This window comes from Peromyscus eremicus, unplaced genomic scaffold (genome assembly GCF_949786415.1).
Source record: "Peromyscus eremicus unplaced genomic scaffold, PerEre_H2_v1 PerEre#2#chr22_unloc_1, whole genome shotgun sequence".
NCBI classification, from domain to species: Eukaryota; Metazoa; Chordata; class Mammalia; order Rodentia; family Cricetidae; genus Peromyscus; species Peromyscus eremicus.
The window spans coordinates 5975018-6001202 of NW_026734286.1; the positions used below are offsets into that span (position 1 = coordinate 5975018).

Here is a 26185-nt window from a genome sequence, read left to right on the forward strand (position 1 = left end):
GTCCCTGAGGACAGACCATGTTCAAACTGCAGCCTGCCTCCCGCTGACCTAGCAGTCATTCTTTGTTACAGTAGTTTTGTTTTGAGACAGTGTTGTGTAGTCCAGACTGGCCTTGAACTCCTGATCCTCCTGCCTCCACCTCCTGAATGCTAGACTGACAAGTATGCACCCCTACACGGTCTGCATGGTGCTGGGAACGGGAGCCCAGGGCTCTGCACACACCAGATGAGCGCAGTGCCAGCTAATAGCGACCCACGGTAGTGTTTGCTAAGTTCATGTTCTCATGAGAGTGTGATTACTTCCCTGGAGGCCACCCCTCCCCAGCCTCACTCTATTCTTCCTCGTGTGTTCCTGCCAGTGTCACCTACCTTAGGACACAGCTGCAGGACCATACCGGAATGACACTATGCTGTTTGGACTGTTGTAACCTCTCCTTGAAATCTTGACCAGCCTCAAGTGTTTTCTTCGAGTGGCAGTGTGAACCAGAGGTCTCCCTGCCTGATGCTGGTCTGGACAGCTTCAATTGTCTGTGTCCACCATCATCTCCACCCAGACAGATAGATAAAGAACTGTCCATACTCAGCCTTTTTTCTCCTGGAGATGTAAGTGGCTTCCAACTTACAGGTCACACTGGGAGCCAGAAACGTGATCCGTGCGCTTTGGTAGTTACAACTTCCTGGGTAACTGTGTCAGCTGGCTTAGAGTCAGGAAGGTTGCTGGGGGTACTTGGACTGTGTCACCAGTGAGCCCACCCCAGCTTGGGTGTCCGTTCCAAAGCAGTGTCCCTGGAGGCCCCTGCAGCCTCCCCCTCCCCTAGCAATCGTGACTGGTAATGTGTGGACACTGCCTCAGGAAACTTGTTTCTTCCAGAACCTTCTGAGTATCATTTCTTCCTGCATTTTAAATGAGCCTTACAGGACACCAGGTGGTACGCTCCTTTCCCTCTGTTGCCAATTCTGTGCACAGGCTGCCTCAGCTGACAGGACGTCCCCTGTGGTCCCTTCTACCCCCGTCAGAGCTTGCTCCTCCAGCACATGCCGTCATGAGTGCATCACACGCCTTTAATCCTAGCACTAATGAGGCAGAGACAGGCAGATCTGTGAGTTTGAAGCCAGCCTGGTCTACAGAGCAAGTTCAAGGGCAGCTTGGACTACACAGAGAAACCCTGTCTCTGAAAAACGAACAAAGAGTTCAAGCTCACCGCTGTAGTCGGTCCCAGCTGGTTCTGATGAAGACAGCATGAGATCTGAGTCTGCCCACTCAATTCCATGCCAGCGGCTGCTCTCAGGTCCCTCTGTTGCCTTGATTTGCACTGTCTCCAAGGAGAACTGTAGGTCTCAGCAATTCCGCAATTTCTCATTTAGTGCAATGTAGAAGTGGGTTGGAGAAATGGCTCAGTGGTAGGAGAGCTGCTACGTTTACTTCCCAGCATCCCATGTGGCAGCTCACAACCCTCTAGAACTCCAGCTTCAGCCTAGAATCCCCCAGTGAGGGGCTGGGGGCGTGGTCGGGTGGAGCCCCGCCTAGAATCCCCAGTGAGGGGCTGGGGGCGTGGTCAGGGTGGAGCCCTACCTAGAATCCCCAGTGAGGGGCTGGGGGCGTGGTCAGGGTGGATCCCTGCCAAGAATCCCCAGAGAGGGGCTGGGGGCGTGGCTAAGAACTACCCCTAGTGTAGGGCCTGGGCTCCAGACTGTGACAAAAAGAAAGTGTAGTTTTCAACGTAAGAATGAAGTCTGAGGTGGGAGCCATTTCAGTTTGGGAGTCTTGCTTGAGGGGTCAACATGAAGCCTGGGTCATGCTGTGCAGTGTCCCGGACCTCCACCCACTTCACACACTTCAAACCCACTCCAAGACACCCTGTGAGTTCTCTCCTGAAGTCATAGGGGCAGTGGATAAAATGTAGGCATGGAGATGCCACCTCAGTCATGACAGCCAGATGTCACCCAGTGTCCCTTGACAAAATCACCCCTGGGTGAGACCCACCACTTTAGTGAACACATTTAATTATTCCTTTACAATTCAGATCCCAGCACTAGAGAGCCTTCCACCCAGGCCCTCACAAGGAACACTTTCCCCACTGCAGAGATTGTTCCTTGACAGCAGGATGTAAAACACGAACTACCAGCACCTGGGCGAAGATTGGGGTGCACAGGGCTGCTAAGAGCTCGAAGCCCTCTCATAGAATTTCTCGATTTCCTCCTGGTATATCTTGGCCACAGTGGTCCTGTTCAACTTGGACATGGGCCCTGTGGTGGAAGCAAGACTGTGGTGAGCCTCCTCGAATTCCTCCCCCAGAGTCCCCTCTCAGAAGCCTGAGCCGTCAGAGGGCCGAGTGCATGTTAGAGGTGCATGGGAACTGGGGTAGGAGAGAAAACGGGAGAGTAGAAACCCACTCCAAGACACCCCGTGAGTTCTCTCCTGCAGTCATAGGGGCAGTGGATAAAATGTAGGCATGGAGATGCCACCTCAGGGACCTGCGTTCCAAACAGCCTTGGGCTGTATTTTGTGGGTTATTGTATTCCAGTCCACAGTCTTCTAACACTCTCAGATGCTGCCTCTGCACCCCAAAAAGTGAAGAATTATGTCTGGAGTTGGCCCATCTTCAGTTGAGAGGAAAGTGTTGGAGTTGGGTTCAGCACACCACATTTTATACAAGTAGGGCCTGGATGTGGGAGATGTTTTTAAAGATTTTATTTTGAACTATGTGTTCGTGTGTGTGCATATGCTTGCAGTGCCCCCAGAGACCACAAGTGGGCATCAGATCCCCGTAGTTGGAGTTAACAGGTGGTTGTGAGCTGCCCAGTTTGTGTGGGGGCACTGGGAACTGAATTTGGGTCTTCTGCAAGAGCAGCATAGTGCTTTTAACCTCTGAGCCATCTGCCTAGCTCCAGATGTGGGAGTGTGTGTGCTCATCTGGCTCAAGTAGGGTGTAAGATGTCATGTTCCATCACTCTCACGCAGGGTCTCTCACTCAACCTTGAACTAAGCTGGTTGGCAGCAAGCTCCAGGGAGCCTCCTCTGCCTGCCTCCACAGCATGGGGTAACAGACCTGCACCACCACACCCAGCTTTTTAGGTGAGTCCTGTGGTCCTCATGCACAAGCTCCCACGGCCACCGAGCATCTCCTGAGCTCCCAACGTGTTTTGTGTTGTTTTTTCTCAAGGCAGGGTCTCACTATGTAGCCCTGGCTGTCCTGGAAGTCACTCTAGACCAGGCTGGCCTCAAACTCAGAGACCTGCCTGCTTCTGCCTCCTGAGTGCAGGGTAAAAGGTGTGAGCCTCTACTTCTTGCCTACCCCGCTCCCCTTGAAACAGTATCGTTCATTGGCCTGGTCCTGGCCATGTAGTCTGGGTTGATGGTCCAGGGAGGACCAGGGATTCTCCAGTCTCAGCCTCCCCAGCATTGGGAGACAGCTCAGTGGTTAGAGCGCCGGTTGCTCCTGCAGAGCCTGGGTTCAGTTCCCAACACCCATATGATAGCTCACAACCACTTGTGACTCCAGTCCCAGGAGATCTGATGCCTTCGTCTGGCCTCTGTGGGCACAGGACAAGCATAGTAAACATTCGTACATTCAGGCAGTACACATACACATAAAAATAAAAGGAAAAAAATTTAAAAGGCCAACAGCATGCCCATGGTTTGTTTGTTTGTTTGTTTGTAACATGGGTTCTGAGGAATCAAACTCAGGTCTTCATGACTGTGCAGTCAGCATCCTTACAAATTGAGCCGTTTCCCTGGCCCCAGGCTTGTTTTTGAGACAGGGTCTCACTCTCTCACTCTGTATCCTGGGCAGCCCTTGAACTCCTGATTCTCCTGCCTGGCTCCCAAGTACTTGGCTGACGGATGTGTACCACCACACCTGTTTTAAATGTGTTTTGTTGCAAAAATCAGCTAAAGCCACGTGACCACAGACCCTTCCCATACTCAGTGGAAGCCTGGGGCTAGGAGGCTGAGAGGGTCCATGGCCCACCTGTGACTGCCATCAACTCACCAAGCTCCCCGCCGCCAACAGAGAAATCATTGTCTAGAATGACCCACTTAATGATCTTGGTGCCTTCCGAGGGTGCCTCTGCATTCACGTCTTGGATGCCCTGGCTGATGAACTCTGTGACCATGGGGTCACGGTTGTATAGGACATCTGCCAACCAGGTGGCCTGGCTCCGCATCTTCCGGCAGAAGGCCACAACCTCACTGGTCAGGGCACTCCGAGCCTCTCCAGTCTCCGGATTGATCTGACACTGTGGAGGCAGGCAGAGTTGGTGTTCTGTGAGCATCCTCAGGGGCCATGCCCATGGTACGTGGGTCCTCCAGGCTACATGTGCCAGTGCATCAGAAAACCCTACCGATCCCACTAGGGAGGGGCAGAGCATGCAGCTCAAAGGTCATGCAAGCCTGTAGAGCAGGCATCTGGGACTCGACTCGATTCTCTCCTCCCACCCTGTGGGTCCTGGGTATCGAACTCAAAAGTCGTCAGGCTTGGCAGCAAAGCGCCCTTACCCACTGAGACAGCTCTCAAGCCCATCTTCCCCTCAACCAGGCTTTGACTGACAGCTTCAACTTGGTGCCTTGATGCCAATGGCCCTGTGTCCATGCTTTGAGGGACACCGGTCTACAGGGAAAACTCTAGATTCTTCTACACACTCGGGCACTCTACATTCCTCCCTAGAACCAACAACTGGAGCTGTGGCGTGACTCCACATGAAAGCTGCCTCGGGGCACATCTTCAGCGTCAGTGGACCAGGATCTCGAGTCACTGTGAGAACACACCCCTGGGTTTGTCAGGGTTTCCAGAGGCTTAACTGAGATGAAAAGGCCCATTCTGAATGTGGGCAGGGATCCCTGGAGAAAGCAGGGCTGCGAGGTGACTTGGGATGAAGGCCTCACAGGCTGAGGAATGTGAGCTTCATCTCTCGAACCGTGTACAGGTGGGAGGAAAGAACACACTCCTCAGACCTCCACACAGGTGCTGTGGTACATGAACACAGATACCCATGATAATAAGAAAAATTTAAAAATAGCCGGGCGGCGGTGGCGCACACCTTTAATCCCAGCACTCAGGAGGCAGAGGCAGATCTCTGTGTTGAGGCCAGCCTGGTCTACATGTAGAACAAGTTCCAGGACAGCCAAGGCTACACAGAGAAACCCTGTCTTGAAAAACCAAAACCAAATTTTGTGTGTACGTGTCTGTGTACACGTTCATGTGTGCATGATGAATGGAAGTCAGAGGTCAGCATTAGGTGGTGGTCCCCTGGCACTGTCTGCCTTTAATTTGAGGTAAGGTCTCTCACTGGCCTGGAGACTCACCAGTCTCCCCAGCACTGGGATTATAAAGCCCCATCATGCCCAGCTTCACACGTGTGTTAGCACTTTATCCATGGACCATCTCCCCTGGCTCTTTTTTTTTTTTTTTTTTTTTTTTTTTTTGGTTTTTCGAGACAGGGTTTCTCTGTGTAGCTTTTCACCTTTCCTGGAACTCACTTGGTAGCCCAGGCTGGCCTCGAACTCACAGAGATCCGCCTGGCTCTGCCTCCCAAGTGCTGGGATTAAAGGCGTGCGCCACCACCGCCCAGCCTCCCCTGGCTCTTAAATCGCTTCTGGTTAGGTATTAATCACAGTGACAAAAGCCACTAAAACTGTGACTAAGTGACTGAATGACTCCCATCTAGCCCATCCTCATTCCGTACTGTCAGAGTCTTGCTCCGTGGGAGCCGGGGGTACCTTCATTGTGAGGAGGGCGCACAGGTATGGGGCATCCTGGCCCACCAGCATCACATAGCGCACAATGGGGATGCGCATCTTCACTCGCTCCTCGATGGGATTCGGGTTGATCACTTCACCTGAGCTCAGTGTGATCATATCTGTGGCAGGAATGAGAAAGGTTTGTCTCTGGAAAGGCACATCGAGTGGCTTATAGGGGCTGGAGTCGGGGACAGCCCGTCCCCGCTCCTGGAGGGGGTGGAGCCCGCTGGGCCTTCCCTGTGTCCCGCGCAGCCTGTACCTCTGTGCCACGCCCCTCACCGTTGATATTCCCCATGACATAGAGGAACCTGTCGATATCCAAGAAGCCCAGGTCGTTGGTGTGTAGCCAGCCGTGGCCGTCCACCTTCTTCTCCGTGCCTTCTTTGTCGTTGAGGTACCCCATGAAGATGTGGCGGCCCCATATACACAAGTTCCCCATGCCGTCCTGGTTCTCCTTTTCCACCTTTGTGTGGGAGCTGGGAAGTGCCTTCCCACTGCTGTGGGCGTGGAGGGGATAGCAGGGCTGGCATGCTCCCCCACCGGGACACGGTACCACTCGGGCCCACGCCTTTTATCCCAGGACTTAGGGGGCAGAGGCAGGTGGATCTCTGAGTTCGAGGCCAGGCTGGTCTACATAGCGAGTTCCAGGGCAGGCAGGGGTACACAGAGAAACCCCTCAAAACTGCTGTGCCTCGCCTTATGTACAACCCGAAGCAATGTCCACAGAGACACCGTCTCCCAGTCTGTTGCCAGGCTTGCTCTGAGGGAGGCTGCCTGCCACGTGTGGATACCCTGCATCTGCTTGGTACTCGGGAGGGGCCGGAATCCCACCTCCTCCCACCCCCACCCCGCCCCAGAGAGAGAAACATCCCGGAGAAATGTGAAGGGAAGCCTCGCCCACCAGGCGCAGGGGTGGCCCGAATTCCGGGGACCCCTGACCCGCCACTGTCCCGGGGGAAGACAGAGCCCCCTATCCGACCCACCTGGGGATCCGGTAGGCCTGTTGGCTGGACAGAGAGTGCAGTCCGGTGCACTCGCTCAAGCCGTACACCTCAAAGATGGGGATGTCCAGGCTGAGGAAGAAGTCCACCGTGGCCCTCGACAGCCCCGAGCCCATGTTCAGGAACTGCTGGCAATGGCTGAGACCCAGGAATTTCCTGGCAGGGTCAAAGGTCAGCTTCTTGGCCAGGCCGAAGCACAGCGGCTGGTGGATCTGCCTTTAGAAGCGGAGCAGCAGCCACGTGTGACCACTGTCCCGCCCCCGCCCTTGGGTCCCCATTCGGCCCATCACCCTCTCCCAGCGGCCGCTCCCAGGTCCCCGCCCGCCCCGCCCCCGGGTCCCCGCCCACCCCGTCCCCGGGTCCCCGCCCACCCCGCCCCCAGGTCCCCGCCCACCCCGCCCCCAGGTCCCCGCCCACCCCGCCCCCAGGTCCTCTCCGCCCCGCCCCCGGGTCCCCGCCCACCCCGTCCCCGGGTCCCCGCCCACCCCGCCCCCAGGTCCTCTCCGCCCCGCCCCCGGGTCCCCGCCCACCCCGTCCCCGGGTCCCCTCCGCCCCGCCCCCGGGTCCCCTCCGCCCCGCCCCCAGGTCCCCTCCGCCCCGCCTCCAGTCCCCTCCGCCCCGCCTCCAGCGCCCGCCGCCCCGCCCCCGGGTCCCCTCCGCCCCGCCCCCGGGTCCCCTCCGCCACGTCCCCAGTCCCCTCCGCCCCGCCTCCAGCGCCCGCCGCACCCGAGCAGCCGCCTCCTATTGGTGCTGAGCCCCATGTGCATGGCCCAGCGGTCAATCCTCCTGCGGAAGGCGGTGGCATCCAGGTGTTTGGTCTTCAGGCTGTCCAGCATGCGGTCCCACACCCACGGGATGCCGCAGAACGTGGTGGGCTGGACGTCGCGGAGCATCTCGGTCAGGAAGCCCTGGATGGGGCGGGATGGGGCGCTGGGGGACCCCCATGCACACCAGGGTCATGAGGCAGTAAGCTTCAGCGTGGGGCCGAGGACAGCGCAGGCGACAGGCAGAGCCACGCCACCGAGGCCCCTGCCCCCGAGTTGGGGAGAAAAGAAACAAGGACCAGAAAGGCGGGGGCGAAGGCTGGGGGGACAGAGGGAGCGCTGCAGCCGCCTGCCCCCTACTCTTGCCACTTCGTCCCTAGCTCACACCTGCCAGAGCTGGCCTAGAGACAGCGAAGGATCCCCTGCCCCCCGTCCTTTGCTGCCCACATCGGGCCACTGTCACCCTCACCCCCAGAGCTCACCGTGCCAGGGGCTCGTGCTGACCCGCTCCAATTCCCTGCCTCTGCTGAGGGGAAGTAGACTGTTGCAGCCACGGAGATGGCCACCCACACATCCAAGATCTGGGCCCCCGCGAAGCAGAGCGGCAGGTAGCTCACAAAGATCTCCTGGCCATCAGGCGGACACTTGAACTCCAGGCTCTGAACGGTGGCCGCTGTGGTCCATGTGATCTGGAAGGTACCTGGCTAAGTCAGCCTATGTTCTTAGTTCCAAGAGCCACCGCGCTGGACCGGCCCCCCGGGAGCATCACTCACATTGTCGTGGCTGAGCATTATGGCCTTTGGGGCCCCGGTCGTGCCCTGGTTGTATACCAGAGCACAGCACTGGTTAGGCTTCTGCGAGTCGATGACTTGGTCCAGTTTTTCATCCGAGATGCCATCTGCGAGCTCCAGGAACCCTTTCCACTGTAGAAAGGCTGTCCAATGGGTTTTGGGGGAGAGTAGAGGCTACCCCAGAGACCCTCCCAGCCCAGCCACCTCAGCTCCATCTGCACACCGGAATATCAGTCATGAAAAGGGAAGCCGTTTGATACATGCTCCAAAACGGAGGAGCTCTGAGAAGATAATGCCAGACACATAAGGACACCCACTGAAGAATCCCACTTTGGCTTCTCTGGACTCTCCATGCCACCCAGCACCTGGCTGGGCCTCCGTGGCTGGGCCTGTGGGCTGGCTTTCATCTCTGACTCCCCTGTCTGGGCTTACCGAGTATAGATTTGGCTGTACTTCCTGGATGTCTTCTCTGTATTGTATGATGGCCTTGAGATGCTTCAGGTAGCCCTGGATCTGCAGGACACCATGGGGTGAGCACCAGCAAAAGCGGGACTCCTGTAGCTCAGGCTGAGCTCAAACTCACGATGTAGTGGAAAGTGACCTTGACATTCTGACTGGCCTTACTGCCACAGATGGTGTCTGTGGTGGTGGGGGTGGAACCCAGGGCCTCATCCGTGCCAGGAGAGCGCTCTGCCCACTGAGTTCAGTGTTCTTTTAAAATATATATATGTGTGTATACATATAAATTATTCTTTTTAGTTCTGTCATCTGTAGGTATACGTGTGCCTGCATGGCTTATGTGCAATGTGGAGGTCAGAAGGAAGCGTCTGATCCCTGGAACTGGAGTTCCAGGTGGCCCTGAGCCACTGTGTGGGTGCTGGGAATTGAACCTGGGTCCTCTGCAAGAGCAGCCAGCAGAATGCTGCAGGTGCTTTTAACTGCTGAGCTAGCCCTTCAGCCCCTGCCCCCGGGTCCTTAACATGTGAAAATACACGATTATTGCATTTTAAACCATTTGATTTCCCATTTCAATTGGTGGCCTACGCACACCAAGCAGGTGTTCCACTGGTGAGGCACCCCCCCCCCTTTTCTTACCATTAATTCCTATTTTATTTCATTTCTGTTGTGTGTGTACATGCACAAATGCCCATACTCACACATTCATGGCATTGGTGTTTTCCTCTATTTCTCTCCACAGGATTTTTAAAATTCAGTACTCCTATTGTGTGCATGGTGCAGGCATGGGCATCCCAGACCCCATGGATCCAAGAGAGTACCACATACCTGAGTGAAGGGGCACTATTAGCCCATTCAAGCATGTGGCTCTGGCGGGCCTTGCCCTTGCCCCCATTCCGTCCGCCTTGCTAAAAAACTGTTAGGTTACATTCCTGAAGCTGGCCACCAAGGTCCATTCCCTTATTTGGCCACTCCCTCCTCCGAAGGCTGACCACCAAGGTCCAGCTATCAAAGTATTGAAGTCCAGCAATCAGAAGCCTCCTTTGGCTTACCTAATGAACATGTTCATTTAAAATTAAACACCTCATTCTAACACAGAGTTTCCCATTTTACCTTTATAAACTGCCACTTCGCTATTGGCCATGTCTGTCTCCTGTCTATCCAGAGGCAGTCCTTTGTCCTCCGAGACAAATAACCCAGCCCCTCCTCCCTCATCCTCTGTCTCCTGTCTTTGTCTCTTATTCCCTCCCTCTGTCCCTCTGTCCTTTGTGCTGACAGCTTGGTCTTGTGCCCATATCAGTCCTTTCACCGAGAGCATCCCAGACCCCACGCACCCCGGTGACTCTCACCTGGTTAACTTTCTGCAGCTGTCTGTCATTATCCACCACGAAGATGTCCATCTCTGAAGCCTCGGCGATGACCTGGCACACTTTTGGTGAGTTACTGCACAAGATGCCCACAGAGATGCCTCTGGAAGCAGAATTCAGGAGCTGAAGATCCAGTGAGTGAGGGCTTTGGGGAACTGTGGGGCTCTTGGGGGTCTTCAAACACCCTTGGAAGGTGGGACTCAGGGGAACCCCTTTCTAAGCTTCCACAACTGTTCAACGCGAGGGCTCAGTGCTAGGATATTGACGGAAATAAGAAAGTATATCTAAAGGGGGCATAAGCGTTGGGCTCCAGAGGATATATATGAGTTTGATGGGGAGAGAATGTCTGGGACAGAGAAACGAGCATGCTAAAGACTGTGTCATCGACAAACCCTGTCAACAACTGGACTGTAGCCCATGTGAGCTCCCTGAACTGAAAGAACACAACTGGCTTCCACAGAGGCGAGGCCTCGGGACAGAGGACAGGCCGGGTGCCCCTTACCCTGCCATGATAGCTCCAATGTTGGCGATCACCCACTCCGTGGAGTTGAAGCCCATGATACCCACGCCGTGGAAGCGTTCCAGGCCCACCTGAGGGAGGAGACACCTTTGAGAGACTCAGCTATCCTCACCGTGACTTAACAGGAATCTTTAGCTGAGAATCTCAGTGTCCTTCTCTCGACCATTTGTCCACCAGCTCCAGGTACCACAGAGTAGTAATGCTAAGCAGGGCGTCTCCACCACACTCTTCTGTTACCCATCCATCACATGCTGTCAATTCACCATCCACTCATCCACCCCTCTACTCCTCCATCCATCCATCTACCCACCCATTCATCCACCCATCCATCCACCCACCATCCACCCACCCACCCATCCATCCACCCACCCACCCATCCACCTACCCATCCACCCATCCACCCATCCACCCACCCATCCATCCACCCATCCATCCATCCACCCACCCATCCATCCACCCATCCATCCACCCACCCACCCACCCATCCATCCACCCATCCATCCACCCATCCATCCATCCACCCACCCACCCATCCACCCACCCATCCATCCACCCACCTACCCACCATCCATCATCCACCATCCACCCACCCATCCATCCATCCATCCACCCCTCTACTCCTCCATCCACTCATCCATCCACCCACCCACCCACCCACCCATCCACCCACCCACCCATCCACCTACCCACCCACCCATCCATTCATCCACTCATCCACCCACCCACCCATCCACCTACCCACCCACCCATCCATCCATCCACTCATCCGCCCACCCATCCATCCACCTACCCACCCACCCATCCATTCATCCACTCATCCACCCACCCACGCACTATCCATCTTTGATGCTTTCCCACCTCATCAAGCTGCATCTTTTGCAGAGAATGTGCCCTCTGGCCCAGGGCCTTTGTGTGCTCTGTGCCCTTGGCCTGGTGTGTTCCTCCCCAGATTTCCCGATAGCTCCTTCCCCCACTGGTTGAAATTTTACTGTCTGTGAACCCTTCCTTGGCCACCACACTTTAAAAGTCCACCCCTACCTCCTGCTCTTTTCCTGCTTTCTCCAGCAGGCTCTGGATCACTGACCTTATTTAACAGGACGACTGGACAAGCCACTTCAGGTTTCTTTTTTTATGCCCTTCCCTAATCTGAAGGGTGGACGGTTTAAAAATTCATTTATTCAACAAACGCCAGAGGGTGGAATGGTAACTTCCCATGGAACCAACCAACAAAGATGCCATCACGACACCAGGTAGCCAGAAAGACAGGGCAAGGGGGGCCTGGGAGATGGCTGTATTGGCAAAACACACAGGACCCGCTCAGTCGTGCATGGACTGAGTGCTTTTGAAAGAATTCATTCTTTCTTAAAAGATTTTTTTTTTTTTTTTTTTAGTGTATGTGGGTGTTTTGCTTACATTTGTAACTGCACCACATGTACCCACAGAGGCCAGAAGGGGCAGCGGGTCCCCTGGAGCTAGAGTGTCCACGGGTCGACAGCTGTGAGCCGCCACAGGGTTGCTGGGAATTGAACCCTGGTCCTCTGCTGGAACAGCCAACGTTCTAACCGCTGCGCCACATCTCCAGCCCTTATTTGTATATATTGCATGTAGGAAAGCATACAGTATACACATAACACATATGCCCCGTGTGAAGGCTTTCATGTTTATGAATATGCACACTCTAGATGTCAATATTTATATGAATATATTTAACTGTATGATATGACTCAGTATACATGTGGTAGACCTGATAAAGCTCTGCATTTTATACACATACAACATTAAAATACATAAAATATATATGTAATACAGAAACATGTAAAGCTATCCTCGAGGTCTAAGTACACACGCATTAATGCACGTTGATATGCAGAATGAACCTTGTACATGGGGAAACTGAGGCACAGAGCGGCAAGTAATCCACGTGACTAAAGGCGGTGCGATGATGCTCAGTGGTGCGAATGAGCAACCAGAAGTGAAGCGCCAGACAGTGGTCAAGTCACGTGGTCCCTTCCCGCGCACGCACACGCGCACACGCGGGCAGGCAGGGCGTCGCAGTTGCGCAGGCGCAGGCGCGGGTACCTTGAGGAAGGCCTTGGCGGCGCGGCGGCAGGCCTCGTAGTACTCGATGTAGGTGAGCAGCTGCCAGCTCTTCTTGTACTTGGAGCCGATCGCCAGGCAGTGCGAGTACTTGGTGGCAGCGCTCATGATCAGGTCAGGCACCGTGGTGGGGGGCTCGTTCTCCGAGTTCTTGCCCAGGCGCAGCTTCACCTCCCCGTCGCGCTCTGAGGTCCAGTAGCAGCTGCCTGCGGTGGCAGCGGGGTCGGGAGGCATGGGGTTCCCACAGGGACAGGAAGACAGGGGCCCAGAGGTCATTTCCCCCATGAGGATTGGAGGATCGAGGTCTCCGAGAGGACGGGCAAGGCCAGGGGGGATGCCACGACCCACGGGAGGGAGGACATGGAGCCAGGGCGACTGCGTCCACGGGTCGACGAGGCCGGCCGGGATGGTTGGCCACAGGTACCATCCTTCCCCTGGTACACCTGCCCCTCCACAAGGCCCTCGCCCCCCTGGCCACCCACCCTCTGGGAGCTGCGCGCCTCCACTGTCTGTCCCCGGAAGTGTGCTGGGGCGGCAGGACTCCCCAGGTCCCCATGCTGGCCCCGGCGCCCGCCCGGGCGGGGTGGAGGGGTCCTCCCACCTGGGGCCTTTGTCTCTGAGGGGTGGGAGGCTTGTGCTGTCGCCCTCTTCAACGCTTTGCTGTAAAGCTTGGTCTTCAGGATGGTTTTTGCTGTCAGGATGGGCTTGGCGACCTCGGCGCCACTCTGTTCGTTAGGGTCAGACATGTCCTCGCCGGGGAGCAGACACACGGGTGTTCGTTCACACGGGTTCCAGGGGCCGGGGGTTCAGGGGCGCGTAGTGGACGGCGGTCCAGTGGGCGGCCCAGCCAAGATGGGAACCTGCAGACCCAGCTGTGGGTAGGGGTACAGGAGGCAAAACAAGCTGGGTGTGAGTGAGGGCGTGTCCTGTGCGTGTGCAGACGTGTGCAGACGTGTGGAGGCCAGAGGTCGTGGGCGCTCGTGTCTTTCTCAGTACCCCCTCCCCACCCGAACCTGGAGTCAGTGAGAACCAGGGACCCCCTTCTTACAGGCCTATGCCGACACACCCAGGGACCCCCTTCTTACAGGCCTATGCCGACACACCCAGGGACCCCCTTCTTACAGGCCTCTGCTGACACACCCAGGGTCCCTCCTCTTCTTACAGGCCTATGCCGACACACCCAGGGACCCCCTTCTTACAGGCCTATGCCGACACACCCAGGGACCCCCTTCTTACAGGCCTCTGCTGACACACCCAGGGACCCCCTTCTTACAGGCCTCTGCTGACACACCCAGGGACCCCCTTCTTACAGGCCTATGCTGACACACCCAGGGACCCCGTTCTTACAGGCCTATGCCGACACACCCAGGGACCTTCTTCTTACAGGCCTATGCCGACACACCCAGGGACCCTCTTCTTACAGGCCTATGCCGACACACCCAGGGACCCCGTTCTTACAGGCCTATGCCGACACACCCAGGGACCCTCTTCTTACAGGCCTATGCCGACACACCCAGGGACCCCCTTCTTACAGGCCTATGCCGACACACCCAGGGACCCCCTTCTTACAGGCCTATGCCGACACACCCAGGGACCCCCTTCTTACAGGTCTATGCCGACACACCCAGGGACCCTCTTCTTACAGGCCTATGCTGACACACCCAGGGACCCTCTTCTTACAGGCCTCTGCCGACACACCCAGGGACCCTCTTCTTACAGGCCTCTGCTGACACACCCAGGGACCCCCTTCTTACAGGCCTATGCCGACACACCCAGGGACCCCCTTCTTACAGGCCTATGCCAACACACCCAGGGACCCCCTTCTTACAGGCCTATGCCGACACACCCAGGGACCCCCTTCTTACAGGCCTATGCCGACACACCCAGGGTCCCTCCTCTTCTTACAGGCCTATGCCGACACACCCAGGGTCCCTCCTCTTCTTACAGGCCTATGCCGACACACCCAGGGACCCCCTTCTTACAGGCCTCTGCTGACACACCCAGGGACCCCCTTCTTACAGGCCTATGCCGACACACCCAGGGACCCCCTTCTTACAGGCCTATGCCAACACACCCAGGGACCCCCTTCTTACAGGCCTCTGCTGACACACCCAGGGACCCTCTTCTTACAGGCCTATGCCAACACACCCAGGGACCCCCTTCTTACAGGCCTATGCCGACACACCCAGGGACCCCCTTCTTACAGGCCTATGCCGACACACCCAGGGACCCTCTTCTTACAGGCCTATGCCGACACACCCAGGGACCCCGTTCTTACAGGCCTATGCCGACACACCCAGGGACCCTCTTCTTACAGGCCTATGCTGACACACCCAGCTTTCACCTGGGTGTGGGAACTGAACTAGATCCTCAGATGTGTGTGGCTTGTGAGTTCAAGGGTAGCCTGGACCACAAGAGACCCCAGGGAGGGGAGTAGGAAGGAGGGAGGCGAGAATAGGGTTTTGTGGAACCTTCTGTGCCTAGTGTACTGCTCCCAGGTACTTCCTGAGAGAGGCTGGGGCCCATGAAGCCCTCAGTCCTCCCTCCCCTCCACAGGCTCCGCTGCTTTGTCCTTGGCAGGGCAGTACCGACTCCTGTCCAGCTCTGTCACCACCTCCGGCACTAGCCACAGAGGGACAAGGAGCACCCAGACTGGATGTCCTCCAGAACATTCCCTTCTACAGTCCAGCCCTTGTGACGTCACTGTGTTCCGTGTGGCCCAATGCCCCTTTTCAAGAGGCTAGCTCTGGGGGGCAAGGACAGGTGCAGCAGAAGAGACTGTGCCTAACTGCCACCAGCCAGGGAGCTCCCAAGACACCGGTCCCCAAAGAGCTGGTGGCAAAGTTCCAGGTTCTGGTCTGATAGCCCGAGGGACTCCAGTGTCCCAAGGACAGGCTGGCCAACGCAAGACCTTGTGTCAAAAAGCTAAGACTGGAAGGACCATGTGATCTCGAGTCTCCCTCAGGGGTATTTGTCAAAAAACACTGAAAGAGGGGACTCGGAGATGTCACATACCCATGTTCACACTGCGGCTGCCATCGGGCCATGCTCACTGACAGATGAGGGAGGGAGGGAGGGTGTGGGCTCTCCAGTCTGCAAGAGGACAGTCTAGTGGGCACCCACCCCAACAAGGAGGAACCCTGACCACGCCGTGAAATTTGCAGAGATGAGAGCATGTACCCCAGGGGCCCACCCTAGAGCAAGTCACACACAGGAAATGCTTGGTGGGGACCTGGGAGGGTGTGGGGGCTGGGACTGAGTACTGAGCTGGGGTAGAGCTTCAGTATGGGGAGACGGAAGGTTCTGGTACTGGATGGTGGAGAGACTACACAGTGTGAATGCGTGTTTGTGTGAGGAAGAGTCTCACGTAGCCGGGACTACCTTTGAACTCGTGATGTATCCAAGGATCACCTTGAATTCCTGATCCTCCTGCCTCCGTCTTCCACAATGTCGTGCAACACTTGGGTCGGGACCCAGAGCTTGTGCATGCTGTGCAAGCGCCACCCCCTGGGCTACAGCTCCAGGCATGGTGGTAGGGTTTGTTTTTTTTTTTTTTTTTTTTTTTTTTTTTTCCCTTTGGTGTGTGTGTTTTTTGGTTGTTTTGTTTTAGGACACCCAACAGGTATGAATGGGCCTGTCTGGTTTCATTCATATTTCTATCCAGTGTAAAGCCCAATGCCCAGCACTGGAGCTGTAAAAAAACAACATCAACAAAAACCTCATAAACACAGACAGATGTATGAATGATGGGTCGATGAATGGATGATTGATGGGGTGACTAGACGCATAAATATGTTGGTGAGCGAATGATGGGTGCAGGGAGCCCGTGCTCCCCTACCCTGCAAGCACTCTCCCCCTGAGGCGGGGTGCAGGCTGGATGGCCAGTGATGTCACAAGGGGTAGCCCGAGTAGAAGGTTCCAGAAGCCTGAATGGGGCAGAAGCTCTGTGGGGTGGGGAAAAAAAAACATCTGTCTTGGTCCTTCCCTCCACCATCTCCATCACCCTGGCTAGACTGAGGGGGTGACCACTGCTTCTGGGACGACCTGCCGCTGACCAGCTCTGTGCAAGGAGAAATACCTTGGTGACCAGATGTCTCCATTTGTGACAGCTGGCCACTTTGGCCAGAGCGGCACCCTGTGAAAGGTAACACTTGGTAAGGTTCCCGAGCCAAGCCCTGCGTGGGACACATGACCATTTCAGAACAGAACCGACACTTGGGAAGGCAGAGGTTTAGTTTTTCCCCGCGGAGGAAGATGGCCTGGAGCTCCTGATCCTCCTGTGTTGCATGGATGTGAGGGTTGACTTCAGGTTCCTAGGCCCACGTAGAAGACAGATACGGTGAGGCCCCAGCACCTGCAGCCCTCGGTGTCAAATGAGGTAGAAGGCGGGGCCACCCGCCCTGCACGTGGGTGTTGTGGCAGTGTGCACTGTCCTGGAGTCTGTGGGAGCACACTGTCTCCTGCATACGAAGGGCGTCTGTCCGAAGTCCCCTTTGTGTGTGTGTGTGGAGGCCAGAGGTCAACTTGGGGCGCCAACCTTCAGGCACCATTCACCCTGTGTTTTCAGAGAGTCTCTCACAGAACCAGAAGCTTGCTGCGTGGGTCAGGTGGCTGGCGGTGAGCTCCAGCAATGCCCCTGTGCCTGTCTCTCCAGAGCCGGGGCTCCAGGCGAACACCACCACACCCAGGGTTCTACATGAGTCCTGTGCTTACACAGCACACGTTTACCCTCAGAAACATCTCCTCAGACCTTGCTTTTGCACGGTGATCTGTTTCATTTCAAGACAGGGTTTCTCTGTGCAGCCCTGGCTGCTGTGGACCTCGATCTGTGTAGCCCAGGCTGGTCTCGAACTCACAGAGATCCGCCTGGCTCTGCCTCCCGAGTGCTGGGATTAAAGGTGTGTGCCTGCAGTCTTTTATATTCTTAACCTTGTGGGAAATGAAAATGTTTTGATTTTTGTTATTTTTCAAGAGCAGGCCCTACTACACTGCTCTTGACTCTGACCACGCCCTCCAGAGAGCTGCGGTCACAGCAGGCACCCTATGTCTACCCACAGATTTTTAAAAATGACTATTGCTATGGTGTGTATTTGTGCCTGTGTATGCACATGTGTAGAGGTCATAGGACACCTTGAGGCAGCCTGTTCTATCCATCATGTGGGTCTGAGGGACTGAACTCAGGTCGTCAGTCTTGACTGTGAGTATTTACTATGAGCTGTCTGGACGGCCCAATAATAATTTTGAAAAAAAGAAGAAGAGAAAAGAGGGATGGAGGAAACAGGGGAAGAGGGGAGGAAAAGTCTGGTAGAACCTCGCCATTGGACACCCTCTAACTTAGAAATCCTCCCGGGCCAGACAGGAGTGACTAAGCAATCCCGAGCAAGGCTCTAGGCAGACATCACCAGTGGATGAAGGTTGGCCCCTCTGCTGTTCTTGCCAAACTTAATCTGTTTCCTTCCTTGGTCCATCTGTGGCCATGCAGCATCGTGACGAATGCTCCTTGTGAACCTGGAAAAGTTGAACCACCAATGGCTCAAGAAAAGAAGGTGGAGGACCCTGAGAAAGGCACGGATGTCACCCCAGGTCTGTGATGGCCAGGGAGCACTGGGGAGGGGGTGGACGCCTCATCCAGCAGGGCCACCTGGCCGTCTCGGCTGACAGGCTGTCGCGTTCTTCCTGTCTGGGTGTGAAGTAGCCGGTGGCCAGCAGTTTGGAGCTCAGTCACTTAGGTCACGGTGACAGCTCGGGGTTAGCCCTTTGGGAGGCTCACTTACATATTATCTAGTTTCTGGCGTAGGATGAGCTCTCCAGGCAAAAGCAACTTAGGGGAGGGTTAACTGAGGTGGGTGATACCACAGCCTAGACATGCTGCAGGACACACGATCTAGATGGCTCCTCACTGAAGCTTTCCCGGGAGATTCTCAATAGTGTCAGTTGACTAAACTAATCACACAGGTACTTTTTTCTTTTTCTGTTTTTGGTTTTTTTCAAGACAGGGTTTCTCTGTGTAGCCCTGGCTGTCCTGGAACTCGCTCTGTAGACTAAAGCTGGACTTGAACTCACAGAGATCCACCTGCCTCTGCCTCCCAGGTGCTGGGATTAAAGGGATGTAACACCACTGCCCTGCTCACACAAATGCTTTTTAAAAAGAGATATGGGGCTGGAGAGATGGTTCAGTGGATAAGATCACTGGCTGCTCTTCCACTGACTTTGGTTCCATTCCCAGAACCTGTGTGGTGGTTCAGGATGGCCTGTAACTACGTCAGATCGGGATCTGATGCTCTTGTCTCACCTTCATGGGAACCAGCCACTCGTGTGGTTCACAGACGTACACGCAACAAAACATCCTTACACATAAAATTTGAAAAAGGATTGTGGGGTGAGGTGTGTGCTTGCACATGCAGTTTCAAACATGATCACACACATCTACACCACAGAGCAGCACCTCTGTGTTGGGATGGTACCCATGTTGGTCCCATCCCAGGAGCCATTCCTGTAGATGACGTGGATACTGTAAGTGACTTGTGGTCATTATGCAGGGACCACATGACACACTGAGCAAACCTCAAGGTCAGCGTGTGATCTGGACGGCTTTGCTCACCCCTGCAACAGCCCCCAGAGGAGAAGTTGGGGAGACTGGCAGCTTCTGTGGCCCCTTCTCCAGCAGTCCTTCACAAGCATGGGGACCTGAGTTTGACCCCCAGAGCTCATGGAAAGGCTAGATGTGGTGGCTTCCAAATGTGACCCCAGCAGTGGGGAGGCAGAGACTGGAGGATCCCTGGCCCCGGCCCAGCCAGTCAGGGAGTTTGGGTTCAGTGAGAGACCCTACCTAAAAACACAAGGTGGGGAGCAGCTGAGTAAGACTAGATGTTGACCTCTGGTTTCGGTGTGCACCTGTATATACACACACTCATACATACACTCATTCACACAGATATGTGTACACAGATACAAGTATACACACTTGCCAGGTGGTGGTGGTGGTGCCACACGCCTTTAATCCCAGCAGAGGCAGGTGGATCTCTGTGAGTTCGAGGCCAGCCTGGTCTCCAAAGCAAGTTCCAGGAAAGGCGCAAAGCTACACAGAGAAACCCTGTCTCGAAAAACCAAAACCAAACCAAACCAGAACAAACAAAACAAAACAAGTATACACACTTAAGCACATAAACATCATGTACATACACATAAACATACTCATGAACATCAACACACATGCTCGGATATACACACATACACATATTGTTGGTTGTGTGGCACTGTTCCTGGGGGAGCCTGAACAAATACACACTCACCCCCATTATGTGACAAGAAAGACTTTTCCAAGGAGATGCTGTTGTATTAAAAACTGTGGGCAGCGGCCTTGGCAGATTGGAGCCAAGGGGCCCCATGGTGGGTGAGAGAGAGACATACTGTGCAGACAGCACTCATGTAGAGGATTTTATTGGGGGAAGAGAGAGAAGGGTGGGTGGGGTCTCCTCTTAAAGGGGGTATTGTGTATGCACAAACAGGCTGCATAGATGGGGGGCTACATAGGATGACATTGTCAGGACCCTGAGTGGTCCAAGGTACTGCCTGCTTACTGGCTAGGTCCCCAAGGGGCCGGCCAGTTAATGCTTAAATGCTAACATTCCTCCTTTTGTTGATTAGAAAAAGGTGAATTAGGGATAGCAAGTGAGGTGGGAATGAGGGGTGCCAAGTTCTCGAGACTACTTCCTGCTGACTTGGGATGAAGTGGGAAGAGGGAAGTTGGGAGTCAGGCTCACACACAGCGGGAGGTGTGAGTGAAGAAGCATTCAGTTAGCTGTCATCCTGGAGACCTCAGGCATCTGTCCTTGAGGTAACTGAGAAGGCAGGTTGCTAGGAGAAAAATAGATTGTTGTCATTGGCCTCATGAGCAGGGATAGCCATGGGAAAAGTGATGACTGCCAGAAAGATTGGGACGGAGAAGTGCTCTGGTTGTACAGAAGAGGCAAGGGTGAGTGAGCCAGACAAAAGAGCAGATATGCTCTTGAGTCTGGAGAGGTGGTACCAGATGTTCCAGGAGCTTGGGGGTAATGGCACTCCAAATCAGGAGTACAGGAGCCACCACATCTGCTGTTCCCCTGGAGGTTGGGAGTGCATTCATCCTCACAGAGTGTCAACAAGTCAGGAGATGACAGAGTTTTATGAGCAGGCACGTGGGTGAAGTTAACCTGGCAGTATTCACCTGGTTGGTGTCCTCGGGGAGCTGGTGCAGGGGCTGCCTGGCATATCTGGAGGGCCCCTGAGGGTTTGACCTTGGCACAAGTCTGGCAAGAGAGGTGGACCTGCAAAATATGCTCAGAAATCTCAGAAATGAGTGGGGTCAAAACAGGCTCTGCAGACTGTTAGTCTTCACCAGACTAGATTTTTTTTTTTTTTGAGACAGGGTTTCTCTGTGTAGCTTTGGAGCCTGTCCTGGACCTCGCTCTGTTAGACCAGGCTGGCCTCGAACTTACAGAGATCTGCCTGCCTCTGCCTCCCGAGTGCTGGGATTAAAGGCGTGCACCACCACCGCCCGGCTCAGACCAGATTTTTTGATGTAGTAGCAGAACTTTGCCTAGGAACCTGCAGGTGTCTGTAAAATGGCTGGAACAGATTTACATCTTGGTGTCATAGCAAAGGCTATGGCTTTCGGTTAAAAGGCATGAACATTTAGGGCAACCAGAGGGAATTTAAAACTCTGAACCTCTGAAGTTACATCTGAAACCTGTTAATCTTGGACTATGAAGCTTATGAACGAGGCATACTTGTCTGTATTTTTAACAGGAAACGTACTAATGAACTACTAAGGTGCTTGTAGCCTTGGGATTGGGGGTGCTGTTAAACTGGCAAATCTGTTAGTACCCTGATCATCAAACTCCATCAGATCTGAGAAGGATAAGTAAATGAGCAGGAGTGAGCCAGCTTTCCAGTTACCCAGGCAGTCCCAAGTCTCTCTGTGGTCACTGGGGGACAAGTCCCAGAGGTAGCACTTCTTCAGATGCCGAGCACAGAGGATCTGACAGATTCTTTGTGGAGTAGAAATTTGGGGAGATTGGCCAACCTGTCTTGGCAGAGTGGGACAATTGTTACCCCAGTGCTCCACCTATTCATAGTCTGGACATGATCTCAGCAGCACTTAAAGGTGTAAAGCAGCTTTTCGCTGTGTGGCTGGCTTTGTTACATTTGAGGCAAGCCTCCAGGTGGAAGTTCTTCTGTGGCCATCCATCTTCTTGGAGAAGATACAGGATGCTTCCAGGAGTTGGCATGTCTCTCATAAAAAGCTTTTATTTTAAATGCCATATTCTCAGATCTCTGAGAGTGTTTGAGAATAGGGGAACAAAATCTGTTAGGTATATCTAAATTAGACAAATGTTGTTTAGGTTTAACTTTGAGGGCATATGTAAGTTAAGTCTGGACATACAGTTTACCCAGTTAGTTACAACTTACCAATGTTAGTAAAAGCAAGGAGGTTAGGCATATATTCTTAAACTGGTGTTTGTTAGCCTGAATAGACCTTAGATAAGGAGAGACCCTTTGCCAGACTGTTTGGGTATCTCAAATAGGAATGTCTCAGTCTCTGGTGTTTAGCTGTGGTCCCAAGATATAAAAGGCAAAACCAAGTTTTAACATTGCAAACAATTTAGTTTCAATATCAATGGGCTTATTCTTAGGTTACAAAATCTGGCTGCTAGCAAGAGTCATCCCTGTACATGAGTGCAGAGGCGGAGCTTTAATGTCTCAGTAAACCAGCATTGTTTTAACTCCTATCTTTCATAAACCTTATTTTAGGACAGGACAGGAATTATCACATAGAAATCTATCCAATCCAAAATAATGTGGAGACCTGACGTCTCCTGGTGGACCCATCTCCATGTCGTCACCCTTGCTAAAGATGGCAGTGAGGTCTTGACTCTCTTTTTAACCTTAGCCAAGATGGCACCTGTCCACATGGTCACCCTCACCATGGCAGACCACATGGTGTTTTCCAGAGCAGTTTAGATCTGGAGTTTTTATAAGTTTTTTAGGTCTTTAAACCATACCAAATTTCTTAGCTGTTCTTGTTTATAGCAAAGTAGAACAGCATAAATAACTTTATCTGTCATCACATTCTGAGCCCAAGCAGCTAGGGAGCATAGCCAAGCTGTTAGCCAGACACATGGAACATGTAATCTCAGGCATTCAAAAACCAGTCAAAAACAAACACACGAAAACCCAGGCATCCAAGGCCAGTTTTGAAAAAAACATACTGTGGCCCCATTATTCATACATACATTCCAACAGAAAGACGAATAAAAAACTTTTCCCAGGAAACTGTGTCAGCTAACCAACTTAAAAATCCTAAAATAAGAGTTTACAGTATAAAGCAGCATGTAAGAAACCATAAGAATGACAGACGTTTTCTGGCCATGGTGGAGGAGGAGGAGGAGGAGGAGGAGGAGGAGGAGGAGGAGGAGGAGATGGAGGAGGAGATGGAGAAGGAGATGGAGGAGGAAGAGGAGGAGATGGAGGAGGAGGAGGAGATGGAGGAGGAGGAGGAGATGGAGGAGGAGGAGGAGGAGGAGATGGAGGAGAAGGAGATGGAGGAGGAGGAGATGGAGGAGGAGGAGATAGAGGAGGAGGAGATGGAGAAGGAGGAGGAGGAGGAGGAGGAGGAGGAGATGGAGGAGGAGGAGATGGAGGAGGAGGAGATGGAGGAGGAGATGGAGGAGGAGGCAGTGTCAGTGGCTCCGGATGCTGCTCCTATTGGGCATTTGTCAGTCTAGGTGCAAGCAGCAATGCCTCACGCAACCTCATGCATCCTCGTGCATGGGAGCATAGAGCTAGTGCTGTAGCGAAAACTGGGAACCAGAGTAGCAGCACAGCTGGAAAGAAGGACCCCCCCCCCCCCATTACCCCTAGGCTGCAGCATGGCGGCGGCAGCCGCAGGGGTGGGAGGCAGTGAACAGAGACAGGACAATCAGGAGAAGGAGACACTGAGCGAAAGCGTGAGATGCCAGCAGGCACAGAAGCAGGGAGCAGGAGGTGAGGGAGGCATCCAGCCAGCCAGAGCCCAAGCCTTGGGTCTCCCAGGCTGCTGGGAGTGGAGAGCAAACAGGATAGACAGCTGAACAGGAAAGGGAGAGGGATGGGTGTGCACAGCCCAAGGAGGGCACTCCCTTCCGTCTATTGGATTGCTGGTAGAAGCTGCAGAGGTCCCGTGAAATATCGGGATATGGGTGCCCGTATGTGGCCATTTGGATTGAGATGTTGGACCTATATTGCTAGTAGGCTTATTCCCCATGAGTGAGGCAGGAAGAAATGAGATCCAATGACTTTAGAGTTTCTAGCAATCCAGAAATTGAAGATTGATTGAGAAGCTGCTGGTGAGTTGTCACACAAAGGGCAGGGGCCGAGAAACAGGTCTCACTCATAGGGAAAGGGGAATGGCCAGAGTGGAGAAGGGGGTGCTTACCAATCATGCCAGTGTTAGATGAAGGGCCAGCGATCCTTTAGTTGGAAAAATGATGCTGTTGAAGATTCCAGGGTCGTGGTGTGCCTCAGGCCGCTGGCAGGCAGAAGGGAGAGAGAGAAACGTCACGCTGATGGTGCTCGCGTAGATTTTATTGGGGGGACAGAAGAGAGGGGAGAGAGACAGGCACAGAGCAGCCTCGCGGGAAGAGAGAGAGAAAGGTGGGTGGGGACTGCTTCTTCTCCTTTTTTTGTTTTTCGGTTTTTTCGAGACAGGGTTTCTCTGTAGTTTTTGGTGCCTTTCCTGGATCTTGCACTCTAGCCCAGTCTGGCCTCGAACTCACAGAGAACCACCTGCCTCTGCTTCCCGAGTGCTGGGATTAAAAGTGAGCACCACCACCACCCAGGGGCGCCTGCTTCTTAAAGTAGGCTTAGCGCATGCACAAACGGGCCACACAAACATAGGATGATGCTGTCAGGACCCTGAGCGGCCAAGGTACTGCCTGCTTACTGGCAGTGTTCCCAAGGAACCAGCCAGATGATGCTTAAATGCTAATAGATGCCCGAGACATAAGTTTACTCACGCCAGGTAGGGAGCCCACAGCAGACCGAAGTGCAGACACCACCAAGTCCTGCTAGTGAACGTGAGTTTTCCTGGGGTCACTGACAGGCATATGGGTGAGGGGAGACAGCTGTGTCACCAAGGCCCACCCCAGCATGGGTGACGGCTCACAGAGCTGGGAACCTGGAGTGTATCACACAGCCCGCAGGCCACAGGACAGGCTGGAGAACGTGGTGCCTCAGCTGGTCTCAGCCTCTTCCAGGCAGCTGTGCAAATCCAAAAGCATGCCTTGGCAGTCCTTACCGCTAGGTACATCTGTGGAGTGTCTTAGCTAGGGTCTCTGTTGCCGGGATAAACACCATGATTAAAAGCAACTTGGGGAGGAAAAGGTTTATTTCATGTTATAGCTCATTGTCCATCATGAGTAAATCAGGGCAGGAGCTGAAACAGAGGCCGTGGGGGGTGCTGCTTACTGGCTTGCTCCCCACGGCTTGCTCAGCCTGCTTTCCTACACCATGCAGGAACACCTGCCCAGGGCAGTGCCACACCAAATTGGCTGGGCCCTCCCACATCAAAGACTTGCCTACACGCCAGTCTTACAGAGGCATTTTCTCAGTCCAGGTTCCTCCTCTCAGACATGTCTAGGATTGTGTTAACTTGACAAAAACCAACCAACACACAGAGGGTGGAGCTGGTGAATCCGGTCAGTTTCAGGGACTTCCTGGAGGTTCTGAATTGTTTACTTCTGAGCTTGTGAACTTCTCAGCATGTTGGAGTGTTTTAATCTCGGAGGAAACTTCTACTCAGTACACATGCACATAAATATACACACTTGCAGGCCCCTCCTCTCCAGCTTGGAGTTCATGTCCGTGCTGTTGCTGATGCTGCCTGTGGCTGAGGCCTCTTCCCTTCTGGCCTTGTCTGATCCTTGGTGCATTGGCTACTTTCTGTGGTGCAGTGACACTATTACCAAAGGCAACTTAAGGAAGAGGCTTTATTTGGTTTATGGCTCAGAGGAATGAGAGTCCATGATGGTGGGAAGTGTGTCAGCAAGCAGCAGGAACAGGAAGCTGAAAGCTTGCATCTGGAACCACAGGCAGGAAGCAGAGAGCAAAGTAGAAGAAGCATGGGGCTTTTTAAATCCCAAAGGCTACCCCTGTGCCTGACATGCTTCCTGCAGCAAGGCCACACCTAACCACCACCACTCCAACAGGACCAGAAATAGGGACCAAGCATTCAAATATATGAGCCTATGGGGGCCATTTGCATTCAAACCACCCAAGAAATCAAGACAGGAACTCAAGCAGGACAGGAACTTGGAGGCAGGAGCTGATGCAGAGGCCATGGAGGGTGCTGCTTACTAGCTTGCTCCCCATGGGTTGCTCAGCCTGCTTTCTTATAGGACCCAGAACCAGCAGCCCAGGGATGGCACCACCA

General features: G+C 54.0%; 2 protein-coding genes across 4 annotated transcripts in view; one reads left to right on the top strand and one right to left on the bottom strand.

Annotated features, from left to right (window-relative positions):
- Positions 1-1986: 1986 nt before the first annotated feature.
- LOC131900690 (long-chain-fatty-acid--CoA ligase ACSBG2-like) lies at positions 1987-13791 on the bottom strand. 3 transcript variants are annotated; one of them, XR_009376268.1, is made up of 14 exons: positions 13337-13791; positions 12718-12941; positions 10621-10709; positions 10101-10221; positions 8728-8808; positions 8278-8427; positions 7987-8193; positions 7467-7648; positions 6723-6956; positions 6019-6236; positions 5719-5858; positions 3992-4238; positions 3296-3533; positions 1987-2246 (listed from the first exon to the last, which is right to left on the bottom strand). XR_009376268.1 is itself a non-coding variant. In XM_059252009.1 (13 exons), the coding sequence occupies exons 1-13, from the start codon at positions 13479-13481 to the stop codon at positions 2158-2160; spliced, it is 2127 nt and encodes a 708-aa protein (XP_059107992.1). In that variant the 5' UTR covers positions 13482-13790; the 3' UTR covers positions 1987-2157. The 3 variants fall into 3 exon arrangements, 2 of the variants coding, with proteins under 2 accessions (XP_059107992.1, XP_059107993.1); XM_059252009.1 differs by lacking the exon at positions 3296-3533 and having other exon boundaries at positions 13337-13790; XM_059252010.1 differs by lacking the exons at positions 3296-3533; positions 3992-4238.
- Positions 12693-26185, top strand: part of LOC131900691 (long-chain-fatty-acid--CoA ligase ACSBG2-like) — a 43122-nt gene continuing 29629 nt past the window's right edge. Inside the window, exons 1-2 of the mRNA XM_059252011.1 lie at positions 12693-12849; positions 18218-18318. Coding sequence (XP_059107994.1) covers positions 12842-12849; positions 18218-18318 — 109 coding nt within the window. The 5' untranslated portion in view covers positions 12693-12841. The remainder of the gene's footprint in view (positions 12850-18217; positions 18319-26185) is intronic.